Source organism: Barbus barbus (genome assembly GCF_936440315.1).
Source record: "Barbus barbus genome assembly, chromosome: 12".
Taxonomy (NCBI): Eukaryota; Metazoa; Chordata; class Actinopteri; order Cypriniformes; family Cyprinidae; genus Barbus; species Barbus barbus.
The window spans coordinates 18,343,165-18,367,300 of record NC_136740.1 but is presented as its reverse complement, the minus strand read 5'-3'; the positions used below and the strand labels follow the sequence as shown (position 1 = coordinate 18,367,300).

At 37.5% G+C, this 24,136-nt stretch overlaps 1 protein-coding gene across 1 annotated transcript in view; it reads right to left on the bottom strand.

Moving 5' to 3' along the window:
* Positions 1 to 813: 813 nt before the first annotated feature.
* Positions 814 to 24,136, bottom strand: part of LOC306877915 (inversin-like) — a 36,005-nt gene continuing 12,682 nt past the window's right edge. The window contains exons 4-18 of the mRNA XM_079429954.1: positions 23,421 to 23,587; positions 20,420 to 20,593; positions 17,253 to 17,420; positions 16,985 to 17,165; positions 16,760 to 16,869; positions 14,514 to 14,685; positions 13,758 to 13,913; positions 12,737 to 12,966; positions 12,489 to 12,595; positions 11,650 to 11,859; positions 7,631 to 7,827; positions 5,819 to 6,524; positions 4,551 to 4,753; positions 1,506 to 1,610; positions 814 to 1,408 (exon numbers count right to left, since the gene is read on the bottom strand). Of these exons, the coding sequence (XP_079286080.1) occupies positions 1,290 to 1,408; positions 1,506 to 1,610; positions 4,551 to 4,753; positions 5,819 to 6,524; positions 7,631 to 7,827; positions 11,650 to 11,859; positions 12,489 to 12,595; positions 12,737 to 12,966; positions 13,758 to 13,913; positions 14,514 to 14,685; positions 16,760 to 16,869; positions 16,985 to 17,165; positions 17,253 to 17,420; positions 20,420 to 20,593; positions 23,421 to 23,587 (3,005 nt within the window). The 3' untranslated portion in view covers positions 814 to 1,289. The remainder of the gene's footprint in view (positions 1,409 to 1,505; positions 1,611 to 4,550; positions 4,754 to 5,818; positions 6,525 to 7,630; positions 7,828 to 11,649; positions 11,860 to 12,488; positions 12,596 to 12,736; positions 12,967 to 13,757; positions 13,914 to 14,513; positions 14,686 to 16,759; positions 16,870 to 16,984; positions 17,166 to 17,252; positions 17,421 to 20,419; positions 20,594 to 23,420; positions 23,588 to 24,136) is intronic.

Sequence of the window (24,136 nt, the reverse complement as noted above, 5' to 3'; positions counted from 1 at the left end):
TATTTCCTAAGATCAATCAAAAAAAGGATTTGCAAAGCAGAAAAGTTCCAAGTTCCTTAAAGTATGTTCATTTATGCACTCAATACTTGGTCGGGGCTCCTTTAGCACAAACTCCAGCATCAGTGAGGAATGGCATGGAAGCGATCAGCCTGTGGCTCTGTTGAGGCACTATTGAGACTTCAGCTCGTCTGTATTGTTGGATCGACTGTTCAGGGCGGGTATAAGGTAAGACGGCCTTGTCAATCAACTACCGTGGGAGTGGCCTGTACAGAACTACGTCATTCTGACAGGAACCTCAGAACAGCCTGATTTGAGAAAGGGGATTTTAAAATGGAGATTTAAAAAAGAAATTTTTATCATTATAGGATGGATGTGTACACACACTTCCAACACACATTTATGTTCAAACAACTTGAAGTGAATTGAACTTGAGTGCATCCGATGACCCCTTTAAAGTTTCTGAAAAAATCAACAGGTTACAGGTTTTTTGTTTTTTTTCACAACGATTTAGCTTTCAATTACAGGAACATTTACATTTTTAAAATGCATTAAGATATAAAGTTAAATTGTAATACTTTTTCACATTACTGTTTTTACTGTATTTTTGTTCAAATGCAGCCTTGGTGAGAATGAGTTTCAAAAACAAATATCTTACCAATCCCAATCTTTTGAATGTTAGTGTATGTTTCACCAGTTTAAAAAATTATTACTCTTTCAGAATAGAAGACCAAGTCTGTTCAGTAACATGAGCTGCAACTCTGGCAAGATTGGCAACAAATTCTTTCCTTTTTAACATACAAACAGAGGCATCGTCACTTTTACAAAACAATATATTTCAAAATACATTAATAATAAGTGTACACTGATTTATAGTGATATATAAAACACTAATAATCCAACCCACTCAATAAACAGGGGTGTGGCGATAGAGTATAAGAATACAATGTCAAGGTCCGTGACAATATCAGAAATAGGCTGAAAACTGCCTTGTGACGTCTTGACTGTAGCATATTAACACCGTGGTCTCCCATGCAGGTGGTCTTATGTAAGTCCCTTATGACAGGTATATGACCTGTTGACAGAATGAAAGGTTATCTAATATATTTGTTGTGTTTGTGGTTTTAACCTCTAACCTCTGCAATAAAGGCGATACTGCAGATTTAATATGTAAACTTGATCCAGACCAAGTGAGTTTACTGTACCTTATACAATAGTTTAAATAAACATCAAATGAGTTTGTGCATCATCCCCAAAGATTTAATTCCTAGAAATCCAAGCATGTTTGTGTCTCAGTTCTTAGTTCTGCTCTGTCCGCTTTGACTACCAGCACTGGACGGCCGTAGATGGTAAGAGTATTGCTTCGCCTGACTTAAAGTATCTACCAGGCTCACACACTCGACAGCGCTCACTAGGGATAAAACACACACACACAGACACACACACTCATAAGATGTAACATACAACGCAAAAGAACACAAGCAGTGATTTTGAACTCAAGTACTCACACTGTTTGTTTGTTTTAAGTGACAGATCCAGCAGCACTTGACTTTGGCTCTGCGGTTTAAGCACTGCGGCCCACAAAGACTGCCCTCTTTTGGAAGGGGCACCACCTAGACCAAAAAAATAACAGTGTTTATTGGTTTGGACGCAGTCACATGCACATTTTTTACTTGAATGGATCGATATCTCTGTGTTAACGTCACAGCTGATACTAGAGTTGTTAAAATAACAAGATTCAGACAGTTCGGTTTCAAACGTGCAGGTGTGTGTGAGCGAGTGTCCATCTGGCAGGGGCGGACAGGGCGAGGGGAGGGAGGTCGGTGTGTGTGAGTGAGAGGAGACAGCTCGACATTCCATCTGACAGCAATGAACTTTTCAAAACGTCGGGACTGTCAGGGAGGAGCGGGGAGGGGAACAAGTGTCCGTGTGTGTACGTGTGCGTTTGAGAACGAGAGTGTCTCTGGCCTGCTCAGCCATCATCACCTGTTCATGTCTGCTGAAGGTCAGTTGCGTTAACTGGGTCGAAACTCCACCTTATCAAATGATATGAAAGAGGGAGGGGTGACGGTGTGTGTCTGTATTGGAACGTCACATAAAAACATAACATCCCTCTTTAATAATATTATTAGCGATGCTTGTCCTACTTTGTATCTGGCTGCTTATGCTACTGACATGAATCAAAAACTTAGGTCACGTGGATAGATAATGAAACGTCTCCTATAGCTTATAAAAGTGATCAGACATATGATTTAGTAATAATAAATTAATATTTTTTGCATCAGATATTTGGAAAAATATATAAAATACTGCTCAAAAGTTTGGGATTTGACAAGATTAGATTGTTCGATTAATGTTTTTGAAATAAGTCTATTAATGTTCACCAAGGCTGCATTTATTTGATTAAAAATACCCTAAAAACAAAAACAGTAATATTGTGAACTATTACAATTTCAAATATCCATTTTCATTTTTTAATATATTTAAAATGTATACATGATCCTTCAGAAATCATTCTAATAAGCTGATTTAGCACTCAATAAATGTTGAAAACAGTTGTGCTGCTTCATATTTTTGAGGAAAATTTCTTTAAACTAGAAATCTTTTGTAACTCTATAAATACATTTCCTGTCATGTTTGAATCATTTTACGCATTTCACATTGGTATTACTGAAACAATTTTACTAACCCCAAACAAATCAACAATAATAATAATAACTAGATGCTAAAGTTAGTGAACTAACTTTGATGTTGGCTTGGCCTCTGCAACCCTGGGGCAAAAGAGCCAGAGTACTTTTGTGTCCAGCATTCTTGAGCTGCCCCGCTGCAGTATTTTTCTATGGTCCCTTGCTATTTTCTATTCTAATAAAAAGCCTAGGCTATGACAACAGCTTCAACAGAGTTGGCTCGCTGGATGCAAAATAATCCATGCAAATTTTGTGAAGTTACAAATAAAAACGCAATGTGAAGCATAGCTGTCTGGTATAATGTGTGACAGCTCTATGAATGAAATCTTTAGATCTGATCGACGGAATATGGCAAATTTGGTCTCTTTTTAATCAGAATTTTCTGAAAATAATGCTGTACAGTTTTTCAAGATCTATGCATGTTGCTTACAGCACGTTGGGACTGCACTCGTTGATCGGTGCTAAATATTTATCTAAATGATAAAAGTTTCTTGAAGTTACGAGCTAAAACATAACAGGACTGCAACCTCTGTTTTTTTTTTTTGCTTTGCTTCATGTCCTAATTCTGTTTTGTGTGTTATAGCTCTATAAATGAAATGTTTAGATATCATGTATTTTGAATTAATCTTTTCTGTGTCCAAGAGAAGTGAGGATGAATGTGGTCCGGAGCGCGAGCGTCCGAGCTGCGCGTTGCTCTGCAGTTAGAGAAAAGAAATCTCACAACCACTCATAAGCACTCATTTTATTATGTTCTTCTATATGTACTATGTTCGATCGCAGAATGTTTTGATTTATAAGGCTGTAAAACACATGGAAATCATGTAGTTTGTTGTAAGTATTTCTCCTTTCAAACGCGGAGAGCAGCTGCCGCGATTGTGACGTGCATGTCAGTAAAACATGAAAAAACAGCTCGCATGCACTCAATTTAGCTTTGCACTATGTTCTTCTACATTTTTTTATGATCAGTCGCTGGTGTGCATTAACTTAAAAGGCTGAAGCAATTGCAAAGAAACAAGTTTAAGAGGACGCTGCAGTGAGCTCGCGATGTCCGCGCTCCGGGAGCGATCGACACAGACTGACTTCAGTTTCACACAAATCAGCTCACAAACACCCTCATCCGGTTATAATCAGATATGTTGGTTTAGCTTGTCAGTGTGAATGAAATTGATGTATTTATTTGTATTTTTAACCAATGTAAAAGTGAAATGTAAAAGAATGTAAAATGATCGAGTCATTCAGCTCCGCCCGAGGGGAATTGCTTCTATAGGGGCGCAATTTTTCTCAACCAATGTAAGTCTATGGGAAATTTTTCATTTTTAATAATTAATTATAAAAAAACTGTAAGTCTGATAAGTCTGAAAAGATATAGCAACGAACTAGACATCAGGGCCCAGGTCTCTGCTGAGTTTGGGGTGTGTGGCTTTAAAGCCAACATAATAATAATAAATAATAATGTGTGTGTGTGTGTGTATAAATAAATTTAAATAAACTCTGATGTATAAAACTTTAGCTTAACTATGTAAATTATGTATAAGAATAATAATATATATAGAATAGCCTATATGAAGAGTTTATTTGCAAGAACAGATAACTGTAATAAATACATTTTCAAAAATCATGTTTTTTTATTATGTTATCCTGTTTTATTGTGTTAGTTAGCTGTTTTTTTAGATATATTTTAACCCAGTCAAAATAACCCAACTGCAGTTTGATTGAGATTAATTGGAATGCACAAGGAAAAAACATGATTTTTTTGTGTATTCATGACTTCATATGTATTCTTGGCATAATATATGTTCTCAGTATAGTATATATATATATATATATATATTCCTAGACAGTTCCAGAACACCATGTATCACTCACCATATATATTTTGCAGCACAGAACACTTTTTCCCTACATTTCTGGTGGGAGGAGCTTGAATGTCAGAAGTTTTATGGTGGGTGTGGTCATGAGAAATAGGCCACTCCCATAACAGCTGAATCAACAGGGCTGTGACTTCAGCAGACTCCGCCCCTTTTCCAGTCTTGCACAGTACCTTACGAAGACAACCGCGAATACAAGACCTGAATAAAAAAAAGTTATGCTTTAATGTGCAACAACAAAAGTAGCAACAGCATATTAAACATATCAAACAAGCAAACCACATTACTGTTCACAAAGAGGGACTTCAAGAATGTGCATATACCTTATTATTTGTGCTCTGAATCCAATTATTTTAGTAAAGCCATTAAAAAAAAGTGCTCTCATGGGCCTCCATTACATTCCCTACGCACACAAGTAAACAAGTGGCCTATTCTGGTGACCTGCCCTCGGAGGTGTTGATGTGCCGGTGGGCAAAATGCCATGCCACAACTCAAATAAGGAACATGTGGACAACATATGAGCAGACACTGATGGAATCTGTAGACTTTTCTTGCATTTTCTGTTCTAATTTGCAGGAAAAATGGATTTAAAAGGTAAATGTGTTTTAATAAATGGTGGAAGATCTGCCATCATTTATTGTCCATTTATTAACAAATAAATAAACTTGAAATCAATTTTTGGAACGTAAAATGAATGAAGCCTCAGAGTGACATGAGAGATAGTAGCAAAATTTATATGCACTCAAGAAATCTAATTGATGGCTCAATCGAACTGTAAACACCTTCATGTAAACACCTTAACTGATCAGGGGTGCGATTCTTAAAAGTATCGTTAGCTAACTATGGTCGTTAGTTCCATTGAACTATATTGGTAACAACAAAACTTGTGACCATAGCTGCTTTTGGGAAACGCCCCTCAGATTGAGCTTGATCTGAATGAAATTTTGATTTAAAGGAGTAAATTGAATTGGATTGGATTCATTCTAGAGCAGGTTTAGCTAGTGTAGTTTAACCATCATTAAACAAAATATTTCACTGCAGAATGCTGTAATTGGCCAATCAGTATCAAGTATCTCTCGATGTAGAGAAATCTAACAGTTGGGTTCCTGAAGTGAAAAATTTATTTTCTCCATAGGAAACTGATTTTTTAACAATAACTTAACTGTTTTGAGCTCTGAGGTTGTTACTCAATGGGCTTTTTAAATACTTGAAACCAATGCTGCTAAAAAAGTAGGCAGAATTCTACAGTGGAAGAGACAACAGTACCTCCTCCATGCTCTCTGTATCACAATAGCCGCCTGGTTTTTACATTGGACGCTGTCTCTCCTCTTTTCTTTCTCTTTGTCAACTAGTTTTTTTCTTGCTCTGCCCATCCATCTCTCTTTGTCTCTTTCCATCACTGTACATTTCTGTTTCTCTCTGCCAGTCTGTTTATCCCCCTCAGTCCTTGATCTGTTATCCTTATCTCTATGCATCTCTCTTTCTGTCCGTCTCTCTTTTTGTCGTGTGACAGAGGGAGTGTTGGAGATGTTAGATGGCTGAGTTCCTGTAGATTTGTGCGGTGATGGTGGCTTGTTCCCCTTGGACGCTGATCTACAAATGCTGTCTGTCTGTGTCTCTGTGGATCGTGGTGTAGCCTGGGCCACTTGTTTTGAGTGGGTCCATGTAGTATTTGGTCTGTTATGTATTGCTGGTTTGGGTGTTGTGGTGGTTTCCATGTGTCCTGGTGTTACATGGGCCCCTGCGTTGACAGGTTTGGCACTGCCTGGTCGGCTGGACCCAGCGGGGGATCGGCGCTCATATGTGGACCCACATTCCACAGATATGGATGTGTCTGGGCCACAAGTTTCCGTCACACACACCTCCTCTATGGTGCCTGAACACTTCCTGGTCCTCAGGGGGGTCACTCTGAGACCAGAGGCTGCTGGGGGGAGAGAAGCCTCTGGTATTTCAGCTTCTCTCGTTCTGCGCTCTGATGGAGAAACAAAAGAATTGGTTAGAGAAGTGCATTAACACTAAGTGGCAGGACAGTGGCATGAAAGAGAGTGCTAGCGGATCGGTAAAAAAAGTATGAAAAAAAAAAGTTAAAATAAAAAAAAATAAAAAACTAATAGATAAAAAAAATATATAAAATATAAAAATGAAAAATGAATTAATACATCTATTTACAATAAATGAATTTAATAGTAAAATCTATTTAATAGTAAAGTACTATAATAAGTTAAAATAATTTTAAATTAATATATTGCACATATTTATAATATATTTATTATTGATAAGCTTATATAGTTGCCTTTTAAATTTTAGGATGGAGATGGCCATATTTTGGGCTTTGTTGCATCCCAAAAATGATGCAACACAGCTAAAATGTAATAACACTGTTAACTGTAATCTTTAGCAACCTCAAAATTCATATCTATTTTTCATACTGTACATTCATACATACACTGCCTAAATTCACTTTGTGATGCATTTTGATTGATTGTAGATTTTGGTGTTTTATTTGAAGTAAAAAAAAAAAAAAAAAAAAAAAAAAAAAAGGTATAAAAAATAAATTATGAATTTTATAGTAATATTACTTAATTTTTATTTTTGGTCATTTATAGGCCATAAGGTGAAAATAATTATTGGTAATAAATATAATAATAATAATTTAATTTAGTGACAAATTAAATTAATAATTTAATTTAGTGGGGCAGTTGTGGCCTAATAGATAGAGAGTTGGACTTGTAACCTGAAGGTTGTGGGTTCGAGTCTCAGGTCCGGCAGGGATTGTAGGTGGGGGAGTGAATAACCAACACTCTCTTCACCCTCAATACCACGACTGAAGTGAGACCCTTGAGCAAGGCACTGAACCCCCAACTGCTCCCCAGGCGCCGCAGCATTGGCTGCCCACTGCTCCAGGTGTATGTTCACTACTGTGTGTACACTTGGATGGGTTAAATGCAGAGCACAAATTCCGAGTATGGGTCACCATTCTTGGCCACACACCACTTCCCTTTCCCTTTCCCCCCTTTAATGTGCACTGAAGTGTAACGCTATGTCATGTATTCCGTACTTTCTAGTTCATAAACTCACCAGTTCTATGTTTTTTCTCTCTCCTGCTCTGTGATTGGATGTTATGAGTGCTGAGGGACTTTTTGTGTTTGTGTCCTTTCGCCACCACTGGATCTTTAACACTCTGCTCTGTTTCATCCAGTGAGAGTTTTTCCACTCTGGCTGCAGCCAATGAGAGCTGCTGCTCCGCCTCACGTCTGCGCTCCTCTTCTCTCTTCCTAAAGAAGCAAAAAGCACACACAACACACATTCATTTACTTCACAGTTCACACATACATTTATCCTGGTAACTATGACTGTCCTGGATCATTTATTTTCATCTTTCAGTTGACAACTAGTAAAGTATCTTCTTATGGTTGCCATAGCGGATATTCAGATATACTTAAACTAGTTTTCAAAGGTTTCAGTTAGATTTTTAAAGAAATTAATACTTTTATTAATCAAGGACACAGTAAGTACATTTATAAGGTTAAGTTTGTTTAAGATTTCTATTTCAAATAAATGCTGTTCTTTCAACTTTCTATTCGTCACAGGATCCTGAAAAATGTATCACGTTTTCCACAAAAATATGAAGCAGCACAAATATGTTCAACATTCATAATAATAAGAAATGTTTCTTGAGCATCAAATCAGCATATTAGAATGATTTCTGAAGGATGTTGTGACACTGAAGACTGGAGTAATGGCTGTTGAAAATTCAGCTTTACCATAACAATAATTACAGTATCTCACAGAAGTGAGTGCACCCCTCACATTTTTGTAAATATTTTATTATCTCTTTTCATGTGACCACACTGAAGAACTTACACTCTGCTACAATGTAAAGTAGTGAGTGTACAGCTTGTATAACAGTGTAAATTTGCTGTCCCCTCAAAAATAACTCAACACAGCCATTAATGTCTAAACCGCTGGCCACAAAAGTGAGTACACCCCTAAGTGAAAATGTCCAAATTGGGCCCAAAGTGTCAATATTTTGTGTGGCCACCATTATTTTCCAGCATTGCCTTAACCCTCTTGGGCATAGAGTTCACCAGAGCCTCACATGTTGCCCCTGGAGTCCTCTTCCACTCCTCCATGATGACATCACGGAGCTGGTGGATGTTAGAGGCCTTGCGCTCCTTTACCCTCAGCTTCTTTAGCAAGGCAGTGGTCGTCTTGGAGGTGTGTTTGGGGTCATTATCATGTTGGAATACTGCCCTGCGGCCCAGTCTCTGCTTCAGTATGTCACAGTACATGTTGGAATTCATGGCTCCCTCAATGAACTGTAGCTCCCCAGTGCCGGCAGCACTCATGCAGCCCCAGACCATGACACTCCCACCGCCATGCTTGACTGTAGGCAAGACACACTTGTCTTTGTAGTCCTCACTTGGTTGCCGCCACACACGCTTGACACCATCTGAACCAAATAAGTTTATCTTGGTCTCCTCAGACCACAGAACATGGTTCCAGTAATCCATGTCCTTAGTCTGCTTGCCTTCAGCAAACTGTTTGCGGGCTTTCTTGTGCATCATCTTTAGAAGAGGCTTCCTTCTGGGACGACAGCCATGCAGACCAATTTGATGCAGTGTGCGGCGTATGGTCTGAGCACCCCACCCTTTCAACCTTTGCAGCAATGCTGGTAGCACTCATACGTCTGTTTCCCAAACACAACCTCTGGATATGACACTGAGCAGGTGCGCTCAACTTCTTTGGTCGACTATGGCGAGGCCTGTTCTGAGTGGAACCTGTCCTGTTAAACCGCTGTATGGTCTTGGCCATCGTGCCGCAGCTCAGTTTCAGGGTCTTGGCAATCTTCTTATAGCCTATGCCATCTTTATGTAGAGGAACAATTCTTTTTTTCAGATCCTCAGAACTTCCAGTGACCAGTATGAGAGAGTGAGTAACACCAAATTTAACACACCTGCTCCCCATTCACACCTGAGACCTTGTAACACTAACGAGTCACATGACACCGGGGAGAGAAAATGGCTAATTGGGCCCAATTTGGACATTTTCACTTAGGGGTGTACTCACTTTTGTGGCCAGCGGTTTAGACATTAATGGCTGTGTGTTGAGTTATTTTGAGGGGACAGCAAATTTACACCGTTATACAAGCTGTACACTCAGTACATTCAAATCAAAAACAGTCATTTTAATTGTAATGATATTCAGGGGTTAAAACAAAACAAAAAAATCCTTAGCCTGGACTTTTTTCAGGGGTTACAGAGGTGGACATATACGCAAGGTTATTTGGCAAAAAAAAAAGGAAAAAAAAAAAAAGAACATTATTAGATTGATTTTCCTTTGAACTAACTACTAACTAGACTCAGACTACTGAAATTGTTTTGTTCAAAAGAAATAATGGTCAATTAAATACTAAGCAATTAATATAAAATAGGAAACATATAAAAACAGTTTACTTCAGAAAACTACAGTTCAGTTCAATTAGTAATAACAAAAACATTAAAATGCTCCAAGAACTAGTAACAGGGATCGTACAGATACTGCAAAATTAAATTTATGGACTTTAAAGGACATTTCAAACACTACTTTTTTGGTTTTCAAGTACTAAAATCAGAGAACTCACTTATCAAACAACATCATTATCTTTCAAATTCTAATTAATAAGCTAATACAACAAAATGGTACAAATAAAGTGCTGCACATGCAAAGAATGCAACGACTGTGGCAACTATAACATTTGAAACGATACTATGGCAAAGTTATCGCTTTCCTTATTCCTTATGATTAACCTGAAGAATGAAAGCTATATCATACACATACACAAATTATGAGCTTTATCTAGCTCATAGACACAAGGGGTGTGACAATACACTTAGCTCACGAGATGAGTCAAAATACAAATACTTGGTTCACTAAAACTAGACAATATTTTAATAATATTTTAAAGAAATACAAAATCACAAAAAAGTAAAACAATGCAGTTGTATTTCGAAATGTTTTAACTAATCTAGGGCCATAACTAATGATTACTTTGGTAATCAAGTAATTGCTGATTATTTTGACAATTGAGTAATCTGATATTTTTTAGTAATACAAATAGAAGTGAAAACGAGGCTTTTGGTTGAGAGTGAAAGCTGTATTCCTCTCATACTGTTGGTAGACGAACTCATGAAATCAAGCGTGATATACATTTTTTTTTTTTAAATGTAGGACTATCTTTTTTTTCCACAGCCAAAACGCCTCACGCTGGAGAGCCGGCACGGTGCTGGAAAACTTCAAGCCCTAAATATTTCACAATTCCAGTTTTTACTGTATTTTGATTAAAGCCTTAGTGAAGAGAAGAGACTTAAACATAAAAAAATATTTTTAATGCTAAAATACGTACAACCCATTTTCATTAGGTTAAATAAATTTTTTTAGAGTCAGTCAAATAATTAATCTGACTTTTGGTTGGTACAATCATTTCAGGTCAATATCGGAGTTCGACACTTGCTAAACATCCCTCCATGTTTTGAACACCTAGCACTGGCTAGCAGGAAAACAAAAAAGAAAGAGTAGACGTATAGATTGCGGGCAGAATAACACTGAAAAAAAGACAGAAGGATATAGTGACGGACTACACAAACAAGTTTAAAAGCAATTAAATGAATGTATGTTAACGTGTTTAAGCAGACCCTGGAAAAGAGAGGACAAATTCTAAGCTGCGTATATATGTGCATTCATTCATCCTCAGAGCTGACAGACTCTAAATGTCAAGCTGTTGAGCAGCTGAACATTGCCCAATTAACAGAAAAGGAGGGAGGATGAGTGAATCTCTCTTGCTCTTTCTCTCTCTCTCTCTCTATTTCCATTATTGACAGCAAGAAATTGATGCTCATATTCCTCAGCAGGCAGGTAGATAGATGAGCTGCTTCAGAGCAAACACACATAATTAAACAACAGGAATTATATTCATGCAAACATTCCGTGTCAGCTCTGCACATCAGCCTAGCCACATCAATCAGCACTGGATTGTGGGTAAGAGAATATTTGCACCCCACCATTTATCTTATCTCTTTCTCTTCAAGGCAGAAGGTATGGGTTTACGTGAGTCTTACTTTGCAGCATCCTTGCGCAGTTGTTCGTGTCTCATGAGGAGCTTCTTGCGCTCTCTGAAGGCCCGTCGGACCTTGTAGCCCTTGTAAAGAGCCTGGATCGACGAGGCGGCGATGTCCTGGATGGCGGCGATGGACAGAGCTCCATGCTCCAGTAGAAACTGGGTCAGTTCCTGATGCTCTCCCAGCAGGGCATAGTCTAGAGGAGTGTACCTAAACACAATGATTATAGTCAGTAGCCATTTAACAAAGGCCATTTTTTTACGTTTTGATACAAATGACCCCAAATAAAAGTTTTTATTAAAAAACTGTAGTCTGTAAGAATTTTTATGTTTTTGAAAGAAGTCTCTTATGCTTATCAAGATTGCATTTACTTGCAGTAAAATATTACTACGGTTGTGAAATAACAGTTTTCTATTTGAATATATTTTAAAATGTAATTTACTCCTGTGATGTCAAAGCTGAACTTTTTATAAGCCATTATTTACATTTTCAGTGTCACGTGATCCTTCAGAAATAATTCTAATAGGCTGATTTGGTGTAAAGAAACATTCATCATTATTATCAATGTTGAAAATAGTCAAGCTGCTTAATATTTTTTTGTAAAAACTGTAATAAAGTTTTTCCAGGACGCTTTGATGAAACAGAAATCTTTTGTAACATTTTTGGTTACTTTTGATCAATATAAAACATCCTTGCTAAATAAAAGTATTAATTTCTTTCAAATAAAACCTTTCTAAACCCAAACTTTCAAACAGTTTATATACGTAGTTTTTAATGTGGATCTGCAGTCATGCTAGGCCATATTTCACGAACCATGTACATGCATGAATGTTTGTTACCTCTCCTCAGTGTGCTCCATATGGTTGGGAAAGGCCCCACACCCCAGAAGCAGCTTCACAGCATCCAGATAACCATTATTACAGGACCAGTGGAGTGAGGTTCTCCCCTTAACAAAACAAACAAACAAACAAAACACATACAAAAGTCAAACTTCAATCTATTCTTCAGTCTTTCTCTTGTTCATACTGTATATCCAGCAGGCCAGTGCATGTTCTCAGTGTTAGCTTTGGATCCAGGACGATCATACCTCCTTGTCCTGGATATTGGGGTCTGCATCATGCTGAATGAGCAAGGCCATGCAGTTGATGTAGCCAGCATATGCCGCACACTGGAGGGGAGACCGTCCTGCGTGGTCCTGCAGGTTAGGACTGATCCCGTTCTCCATTAGCACCTCGCACACCTCCGCATTACCGCCCAGAGCCGCCCAGTGCAGAGCAGAGTGACCGTCTATGTCTACCAGATCAACACGTGCCCCTCCTAAATGTATAAAAGATGCAGATTTACCATGAACACTCTTTGAACTGTTGTACTTTAAACAGAGATCTCTACTGACACTATACAGAAACAGCATAGTGCCACAACTTCGCAAACAAGTCAGTCATGCTCTAGTGACGCTTAACAAAACTAGATTACTCCAATTCTGATAAACAAAGTGGCCTAGAAATAAATGCAATGCTGGCTCTAGCTACTTTTTTCCCCCAAATATGTATAAAATAAAACATTTTAACTACAAAACATGTTTGTGAATTTATTGCTATGAATTTTATATTTAGATAACTTACCAAAAGCAGCTAATGATAGCGTAAAGACAATGAATCATAATATCAATGTGATAAATGACACCAATGTTAATGAAATAATTTTCAAAAATATATAAAAATATGCAAAAACAATTAAAAATTTTATTTTAGACAAACTTGCAAAATAATGTTAAAAAACTGTATTACGTAACATTACATATATAATATTATAAAAGAGTCTCAAAAACAAACACACATAATACACATAATACTACTGTATATAACAAATTCTAGTATATTTTAAGTATATTTAAATGCATTATATATTTTCTATTTGTTAATTTATTTATTTATTTTCAGATATATAGATTATTTTGAATATGCAAAAACAAAGTAATTTATTTTAGACAGAGTTGCAAAATAATGTCTGAAAAATTATATATGTCTAAAAATTATATTATGCAATAAATAAATATCCCTGGACAGCACCAATGGGGAGGATAAAGCGTCATGTGTGCACTTACAAACCTTTGATGAGCGTTAGAATGACATCACGATGGCCCATCTCACAGGCACGGAACAGAGGCGTGTGTTTCATTACGTCCAGCGGGTCCACCATAGCTCCCTGCTCTAGCAACAACCGCGCAGTTGACACATGCCCTGAGAGTGCAGCCGCATGAAGCGCTACACACACACACACACGTTGGTTTTTGTGGTTTATGGGGACTATCCATAGGCGTAATGGTTTTTATACTGAACAAACTGTGTGCTATTGCCCTACACCAACCCTACACCTAAACTTAGCCCTCACAGGAGACTTTGTGCATTGTTAGATTTTCAAAAAAAACACCATTTAGTATGTTTTTTAAGCCTTTTGAATTACGGGGACATAGGCAGTGTCCTCATAAACCACCTTCATATTGTAATACCTCTGTCATACCCATGTCATTATACAAATTTGTGTCCTCATAAACCACATACACACACACACACGCACACAGGCACGCACGCACGCACGCACGCACGCACACACGCACGCACGCACACACACACACACACACACACAAAAGAGCACATAAAGACAGTGACCAAACTGTCAACTCTTGTTATAGCTGTATGGAGGTCCATACATAGGATATGGCTTGTTAATTGCTTGATTGAACAGAAAATGTAATTATCACTGACCTGAGCTGAAACTAACCAGTTTAGGCTAGGAATAGATAATTGTGTTCAAAATGACTGTCTGTGTGTATGTGTGTGTGATTTTGTAACTCTCTCACACACCTGTCCCTCCATATTTGTCAGTCATGTTTATATCCAAGTCCTTTTTCAAATCCAGCATAATTTTGATGACTTTATCGCTGCCCTTCCCCGCAGCCCACATGAATGCTGTTCGTCCCTCCAGATCGGGCTCATCTCGCACAGAGGGGTGTTTCAGGAACACTGCGACTGTGTCCTTAACAGACAGAGAACATAATAAATACACAAAACCACCAGAAACAATTCAATAAAGCAATAATACATATAGTAGTTTATATATAAATATATTAAATGCAATTAATTGCATCCAAAATAAAAGTTTTTTGTTTACATAATATAAAATTGTGTGTACGGTGCATAATTATTATGTATATATAAATACACACACATACACGTATATTTAAGAAAAAAATGTACGTTTATATATTAAATATATTTATATATATATATAAGATATAATTTATATGAATATAAATATTTTCAAAATATATGCTGTATGTGTGTGTCTTCATATACACAGTACACACACATTATGTAAACAAAAACTTATTTTGGATGCGATTAATTGTTTGACAGCACTAATACAGGTACATCTCAAAAAATTAGAATATTGTGAAAACTTCATTTTTTTGTAACTTATTTAAAAAAGTTAAACTTTCATATATATTTTACATTCCTAACATGTAAAGTAAGACATTTCAAAAGTTTTTTGTTTTAATTTTAATGATTAGAGCTTACAGCTCATGAAAGTCAAAATCCAGTATCTCAATATATTAGAATATTTATATTTGAGTTTCATTAAACGACCATCCATACAGTATAAATTCAGGGTATATCTTGCTCTTTGAAAACACAATAATGGGGAAGACTGCTGACTTGGCAATGATCCAGAAGACAATCATTGACACCCTCCACAAAGGGAGTAAGTCACAGAGGGTCATTACTGAAAGGTGTGGCTGTTTACAGAGTGCTGTATCAAAGCATATTAAATGCAAAGTTGACTGGAAGGAAGAAATTGGGTAGGAAAAGGTGCACAAGCAACAGGGATGACCGCAAGCTTGAGAATACTGTCAAGCAAAGCTGATTCAAACACTTGGGAGAGCTTCACAAGGAGTGGACTGTAGCTGGAGTCAGTGCATCAAGAGTCTCCACGCTCAGACGTCTTCAGGAAAAGGGCTACCAAGCCACTTCTGAAACAGAAACAACGTCAGAAGCATCTTACCTGGGCTGTGGAGAAAAAGAACTGGACTGTTGCTCAGTGGTCCAAAGTCCTCTTTTCAGATAAATTAAAATTTTGCTTTTCATTTGGAAATTAAGGTCTGGAGTCTGGAGGAAGACTGGAGAGGCACAGAACCCAAGCTGCTTGAAGTCCAGTGTAAAGTTTCCACAGTCAGTGATGATTTGGGCTGCCATGTCATCTGCTGGTGTTGGTCCATTGTGTTTTATCAAGTCCAGAGTCAATGCAGCCATCTACCAGGAGATTTTGGAGCACTTTATGCTTCCATCTGCTGACAAGCTTTATGGAGATGCTGATTTGCTTTTCCAGCAGGACTTTAGCACCTGCCCACACTGCCAAAACCACTTTCAAGTGGTTTGCTGACCATGATATTACTGTACTTGATTGGCCAGCTAACATGCCTGACCTGAACCCCATATGGAATCTATGGTATATTTTCAAGAGAAAGATGAGAAACAGTCGATCCAACAATCCAGACGAGCTGAAGTCTCAATAGTGCCTCAACAGAGCCACAGGCTGATCGCTTCCATGCCATTCCTCACTGATGCTGGAGTTTGTGCCAAAGGAGCACTGACAACGTATTAAGTGCATAAATGAACATACTTTAAAGAACTTGAACTTTTCTGATTTGCAAATCCTTTTTTTGATTGATCTTAGGAAATATTCGAATATTTTGAGATACTGGATTTTGACTTTCATGAGCTGTAAGCTCTAATCATCAAAATTAAAACAAAAAACTTTTGAAATGTCTTACTTTACATGTAATGAATCTAAAATATATATGAAAGTTTCACTTTTTGAAATAAGTTATCAATAAGTTATACATATTAGTCATATGTATAAATGAAATCAATGAATGATTCAACACATTAAAAAACAAATCTATATTTGTTTGGATATATAAATAAATGAATGAATGAATCAATGAACCAACAATTCAACTGACGTTCTGTCACAATTTTTTTCTAAAGCTCTAATAGAGCCCAATTAAAAGAAACAAAACATACAGGATATGTTATGTCTTATGTCTTACAGCATAGTTGCTCTGAGCTCCATAGTGCAGAGGTGTTGCTCCCTGACTGTCTGATGGGATCATCCCAGACTTGTTCCTCTCCAACAGAAGGTGTACAATCTTTGCATGACCTGCAGTCACATACAAACTAGTGTTTGCATCTACACTTAGCAAATGATTTCAATTAAAAATAATTACTTTAAGCAGTCAAATTCCACATGTGTGTATGAGTATAAATGTGTGTACCCAGCAGTGCCGCCCAGTGCAGTGGCGTCCTGAACAGGTTGTCATAGGCTGTTACACTGCAGCCCTCGTATGATGTCAGCACTTCAACCACCGCCTCATTTCCATCAGCCACTGCAAAGTGTAGAGGGGTGCGTCCCTCATAGTCCTGCCAGTTCAGCAGGGATTCAGTGGGAGCAGCTTCCTACAAAATACACAAATACTGAAGATACTGTAATTGTATTATTTGTATGTGTGAGGAGAAATAAATAGGTAACAAGTGTGGACTCACCAGGATACAGTGTACTGTACGTGTAGCATTGGGGTGTTTGTTATGTGCCGCCCAGTGTAAAGGGATCTTGCCCTCGCTGTCTGGGATCCCGATGTTTGAATCGTGCTTGATCAGCAGCTTAACATGCTCGGGGTGATTGTAGAATGCGCTCCAGTGCAGCGCTGTCTGCTGTAGAACAAACAACATTTAATTTTAAAATTAAAAATGTAAATTTTAACATAAAATGATATATTGCAACTTTAAGTTGAAACTTAATTTGAATGTATTAATTATAATTAAAAATGAAATTTAATAAAAATTTAAACAAACATTACAACTTTAAGTTGAATAACATTTTACATTTAAATGAATTTAAACTTTATGCATTATAACTTTACATTAAAATGTAACATTTTAATCTTAAAATTTTAAGTTAACTTAAATGCATATATTAAAACAAACATGTAAATAATTTTTTTTTTTTAATTATATATTACATACACTTTCTCATATAATATATATACATACAACTTTCTCGTAATTCCAATGATATATTTTGCAAATGTGAATTTTCAAGCGCCTAAGAAAATTTGAATTAATGTAGGTTTGCAATCTTAGATGCGCACATAAAATCTATTTTGATGTATTTGTCTCTCTATCTATATCAGTTGCAGATTTCCAATGCTTTTATGAGTGTCAGGCAACTTTGGCTCTCTCAATTCGAGACTCCATGCAAAATCCATCCTCGTCATTAAAGCTAATATTTTTGGCTTCTGTTTGATAAATTGCTTGAGCTTTTCCTCATTTCTGAGTCACGTTAGATGAAGTGTCTGCTTAATTATTACATGTAAATATATGCTGGTGTCCAGCTCTTTAACAAGCTTTACCAGTTAAACATTCTTGCTCAACCATAAAGACCGTTTGCTCTGCAGTTTGATTCCAAATTCAAAATGTTTACCTAAAACACACACGCCCTTCTCTCTTCATCAATCACTCAAGTTTCCCCAGCCCAAAACGCCCAAACAGCCAATGTGGACAGTGAAGACTGAAGACGCACTAGATGGGTTATTTTCTGCATCTGGCCACAGAACAAGCCTCATCACGAGAAATCACGATTCTGCTTATCAAATTATTACAAAACCAACAGACAGATGAAGGCCTGCAAACAAAACTCCATTATGCGACTCAATGGAAGCACTGATACAACCACAGTGCACGCACACACTCATGTTAGCGTAATCACAACCATACACACACACACACACACACACAGAATAATGATTTAAAACAGGAGCCTTAATAGCCCTAGTAGCTTTGAGCAGTTTGTCTGTGGAATGAGATTTTAAATGACAGCGTATCTAAAGAGTTGCTGTATGTGCGTAGATCATCGGAAAGTAAACTGGGGTGAATTTTTACAGTAATTGGAACCAAAGTGAATAAAGCTGCATGTGGTCTGATAATCTGGAGCAGTTGAAAGCAGTGTTTCCCAGGAAAGCACGGGGCCCACATACGCATCTCTCCAAACTCTTCTTTTGCTCTATGGTGACCAGCACATATCAACTTCTCTAGTCTAAAGCTTCTGTGTTTACTAATGCTAGCTACAGTACTATAGCTGTTACTATTACTTGTATTATAGCTCATACAGTAATGTTACAAATATTACAGTAAAGTACAACAGCCCTGCCAACCATTATGAAACTCTTTCCAGTTTCATGAAAGTCCATTTCTGCCTGTTTCACTGTGACTTTAAATCTCACAATGTGACTTATATATCACTATTACAACATTATTTCTTATCCAATTAATTTGTTTCTAATTTTAGGATCAAAAGTGACAAAGACATTCAGAATATTAGAAAAACTTCATATTAAAAATAAAACCTGTAATTTCGAATCTTGTCAAACAATCCTCCAAAAAAATTAATCTTGGTTTCCCCAAAAATATTAAGCATCAGTTGTAACACTGATAATAAGATCAAATGTTTCTTGACCAAATTTCTGAAGGATCACGTGACACTGAATGATGGAGTAATGATGCTGAAAATTCAGCTTTGCCATAACAGGATTACATTATATTTTAAAACATATTAACATAGATAAAAGTTACTTTAAATTGAAATAATATTCCACAATATTACAGTTTTATCTGTATTTTTGATCAAATAAATGCAGCTATATACAGTATCACACAGAAGTGAGTACACCCCTCACATTTTTGTAAATATTTTATTATCTCTTTTCATGTGACAACACTGAAGAAATTACACTTTGCTACAATGTAAAGTAGTGAGTGTACAGCTTGTATAACAGTGTAAATTAGCTGTCCCCTCAAAATAACTCAACACACAGCCATTAATGTCTAAACCGCTGGCCACAAAAGTGAGTACACCCCTAAGGGAAAATGTGCAAATTGGGCCCAAAGTACCAATATTTTGTGTGGCCACCATTATTTCCCAGCAGAGATATAATAAAATATTTGCAAAAATGTGAGGGGTGCACTCACTTCCGTGAGATACTGTATGTTGACTGTGTTGCAAATGTTATTTCTTGTAAATGCAACTTTATATCTCACAATTGCAACTTTATCGAAAACTTTTTTCATAATTGTGACTTTATTTCAAACAATTATTACTATATTTCTCATTAATGTGATTATTTCTTACAAATGCGACTTTGTTTCTTGTAACTGCAACTTTATTTTCATAATTGTGATTATATTTCGTATTTTAAGATTTATCTTACAACTATCTGCTTTATTTTTTACTCTGAGGTGGAAACAGGCTTCCATGCATAGTCTTTGTTGTGAAAATGGGTTGGTTTGTATTCTCTCTGCGATTCGTGGAAGACGTCTTTGGCATGCAGCGAATGAGTGATTGTCACTTCACACACACACACATAAGGTTAACATTGCGATGAGACCCTGAGCCTTGTAGGCGCCTGGCAAGCTCTCTCAGCAACTCTGAGAAAATATCTTTTATTAGACAATTTAAACAGTCATATCCTCCAGAGAAACATCAGAGGGTGCAGAGCTCCCCTGCTGCTTTATGGCATATATACAACAACAAACACACACGCACACATACACACACCACCTAACATCACGTTCACCCTGATCCCCACCCAAGCCATCTATAGACGAGCCGCCGAGTGTGTGAGCATGTGTAGTGTGTATGTGTGTGCATTTGGTACCTTATTCCTGTCCTGTGTGTCCACTTCACCAGGTGCCATGTGCTTGAGGAGCAGAGACAGAGGTTTGGAGCTCGAGTGTCGGGTTGCCAGGTGTAATGGGGTCATTTCTTCCAGATCCTTTAACCGCCAATCGGCATGGCGTGACAGTAAGAGTTTCATGAAGCGCACATTGCCCTGAAATGCATGTGTATAGGCAAAAAAACACAATCAACAACTTTTAACTTTAATTTGACAATTGTCTGTTTGTAAGGATTGGAGGATCACAGACTAATAGATCACAGTCCCAAGTATGAATAACATTCCATTTACTTGTTTATGTTTTCAAATTAATTTATTGCCCTATTTGACTATAATTCAGTCAGAACTGTGCCAAGTCATTAAGGCAGCTGTGAAGACTGACTGAAACCAGTAACACTTAAAGGTGCCATAGGTGATTGTCTTTAGAAACATTTTTTGTTATTCTGGTTGAAAGTCATTTCACATCCTGATAGCAATCATTAAGTTAAGTGGTCTAAATGTATTTATCTGTATTTATATATTCTGTGGAAGGTGTAGGACCAAGAAATGTTCGTCCAATCAAAATGCTCGGTCCAAGCGTTTTAATTGTCTTTCCTATCTGCCTGTCAACGTATATGTATTTGCATCCTGTTCGCGCAGACACGATACGTCATCAGCACGTTCATGCAAGCTGTGCAGATAGAGCAAGAATGGCAGGCAAACATCAACAACCCGATCTTCCTTCCTGGTATTGTAGTACTTTTACTAACTATGCTATAAAGTTTTCTCACCAGTGAATGACACATGATGTAGCCCAGCGGTTCCCAATTCCAGTCCTCGCGCTCCCCGCTCTGCATATTTTGCATGTCTCGCTTAGTTAACACACCTGTTTCACATAACCAGCTACGTGCATGAACTGTGTTCCGATTGACATGCTCCCTATACAGTGTTCATTGCTCCCTACTCCCTGAGAAGAAGAAATCCGTTGAAGTTTATTTCACTTCGGAAAATTCATTCACGGATTTACGCTGCGCAGCGTCTTCACACAGACGAAACTTACTAGAGAAGTGTGAAGTGTGACATAATATACCTCTGTAAATAAATACAATTTAAATTAACGTCTCGCACACTTTAATGCCCTTTGTATGGAACATACGCTTTGAACTGGAATCATGGCAAAATATCTGGTGATGTCCACTTCGCAGGGCACTTATGACTTACGGTCGAACAGAACAACCGTCAGACATGATAAGATATATACATATGAAATGTGCAGAGCGGAGAGGGCGCGAGGACTGTAATTGGGAACAGATGATGTAGCCTATTGTAGTAATTTAATGTTGTCTCTCTGGTATTCTGCTCTTTGAGCGTATGTGCGTTCAGGGGGCGTGGCTTTGGACGGCGATTGCAGGGAGGGTGGGACGTTCGCTTTCAGTGCTATCAGGCTAAAGTTAGCATTTTCCGAGATCTCCTACTGCACCTTTAAGTTCTCCAGTCTATCTGACTGATGCATTAAAAGAACCGGCTCATAAGAGTCATTCATTCATGAATCGGACAACACCTGTAAACTCACAACCATTTAAAATTTATGTTTGGCTTCAGTCAAGGCCCAAAATCAACTAAAACTATCATTTCAGTTCGGTTAGCTTTACTCCAGTGGAAAATCTGACACATATGCATATCCACATGAGTTCTCATATCTGGGATATCATATTAATATGCAAAGGTAGCATTTGTAAGTTCATTTTCCCAGAAAATGTGACTCTGAAGACTGGAGTAATGGCTGCTGAAAATTCAGATTTGCCATCACAAGAAAAAAATTCTTTTTTTAAATATATTCAAAAAGAAAATACAAAAAAATACAAAAAGTTGTATTTTTACAAAAAATACTTATGGAAGAAAACTTACTCCTATTTGGGATACCAAAATTTAAAATTTGTGCAAATTCATTTGCGGTCTCTAGAAATTAAGTTACACATTTCACCTTTAAAGTAAAAATGAAATGAAAATTCACTCTGTTCTCTAAATGCATGTTATTGGTCTTATTGTGAATGACTAATTCACACATACGTTTAGTTTTCTACATTTTTAAACCTCGTAATTTTTAATCAAAATGCAATATCAATCTTCCAATGCAATGACAGATTTCTCTCTCTGATGACGTATACTGGATTTCTCTAATCATCAAACCTTGCCCCTATCATAAATTCAACTTCAAGCTTGCATTCATATCTACCTCCATCCAACCAACAGCTGATGGATAGAACCAAGTCCCCACCCAACTATTCTTCTTTATCAAAAACCTATTTAACTTGAATGTACAACACAACACAGAACAAAACATCTGGCACTACTTGCCAATAGACTGACCTGTTTTCTCAGCTGATATTTCATTTGCATTTTACTAAAATGACAAAGCATCTAAAGCCAGCAAAATAATGAAATAAAATGATGAAAAAGTGCTTGGTGTCGCCCAGGGACGTTATTCTTGGGCCGCGGTTTGTGGTAGAGACGGCTGTTTATCCATCTAAAGGGTCTGAATGTTTCTGAGTGCGAATGGCCCTCCCCTCTCATCAAGTATCGTCCCAGGCCTCCTTAGCTCCTGTGTAAAACATTCCGGGGAGAGCCCTCGTGTGTGTGTGTGTGTGTCAGGGTTCTTAGTCTCTATTCCCAGCCCAATTAGAGTGTTAATCCCTGAGCTACAGCTCTTATTGATCTAGATGTCAGAGTGTTACCCATCAATCCCATCCCTCCCTGTCTTCCTCTACTCACACTCTTGCCATCTCCTTTCCTCTCCACTCTGCTCTCCTTTCCAATCCTCTTCTCTTGTCCCAGTCAAACTGTCCCGTTTATTAAATCAAAATAACATGACACATACAAGAGCTCTCATATTCAGATTACTGGGAGAAATGTGTGGACATCATAAACACTAGAGGGCAGTAAACCCTAGAGACACCAAGCAGAGACAGACGGCTGTGTGTATGTGTGTGTGTGTGTGTGTCACCTTCTGTGCTGCAAGGTGCAGTGCAGTCCTCTGACTGTGGTCAGTCTTGTTGACGGCTGCGCCGGCTTTAAGCAGCACCTCTGCACAGTCCAAGCGGTCAGCCAGCACACAATACATCAGAGGAGTCCGGCCAAACTGATCCTCACTGTCCCGCAGACGAGACTCTGCTGCAGACACAAAGCACACATTCATAAAACAGTCAACCATAACCTGTTATTGAAATCTCTCTTCAATATAAAAATAAATATGGGTGAGTGATATCTTGAATATTCATGGTACATTTATGATGATTTTTCTACCACGATGTAAAACTAAGCAACAATGCAATGATTTTAATTGGGGGGTTTTTGTGTGTACTTACGTTTAATAAGAATGCCATTATTTACAGTACCCAGGTGATGTACTGCATCTATAAGAATTTGTGTGAACCACTTTGCTATCCCATAAGGCCATTGGAGTTAAATTAGAAAATATAAGAATTGTGAGCTGAATACTGTAGGTTCTTTTGTAGTTTTCTTTTCTATAAATTGCTAAATGGTACTTGTTGGTACCCAAATAAATTATCTACATGGTTAGTACATCATAGGTAAAAAAAAAACATTCAGGTCTGAGGACAATACAGCATGGCAGAAGTAACATGTCAGGCAATATATTTATATTCAAGAACGGCCAGCAAATAAGGTCTTCATATTCAGTAAGAATTCAGCACATTCTTC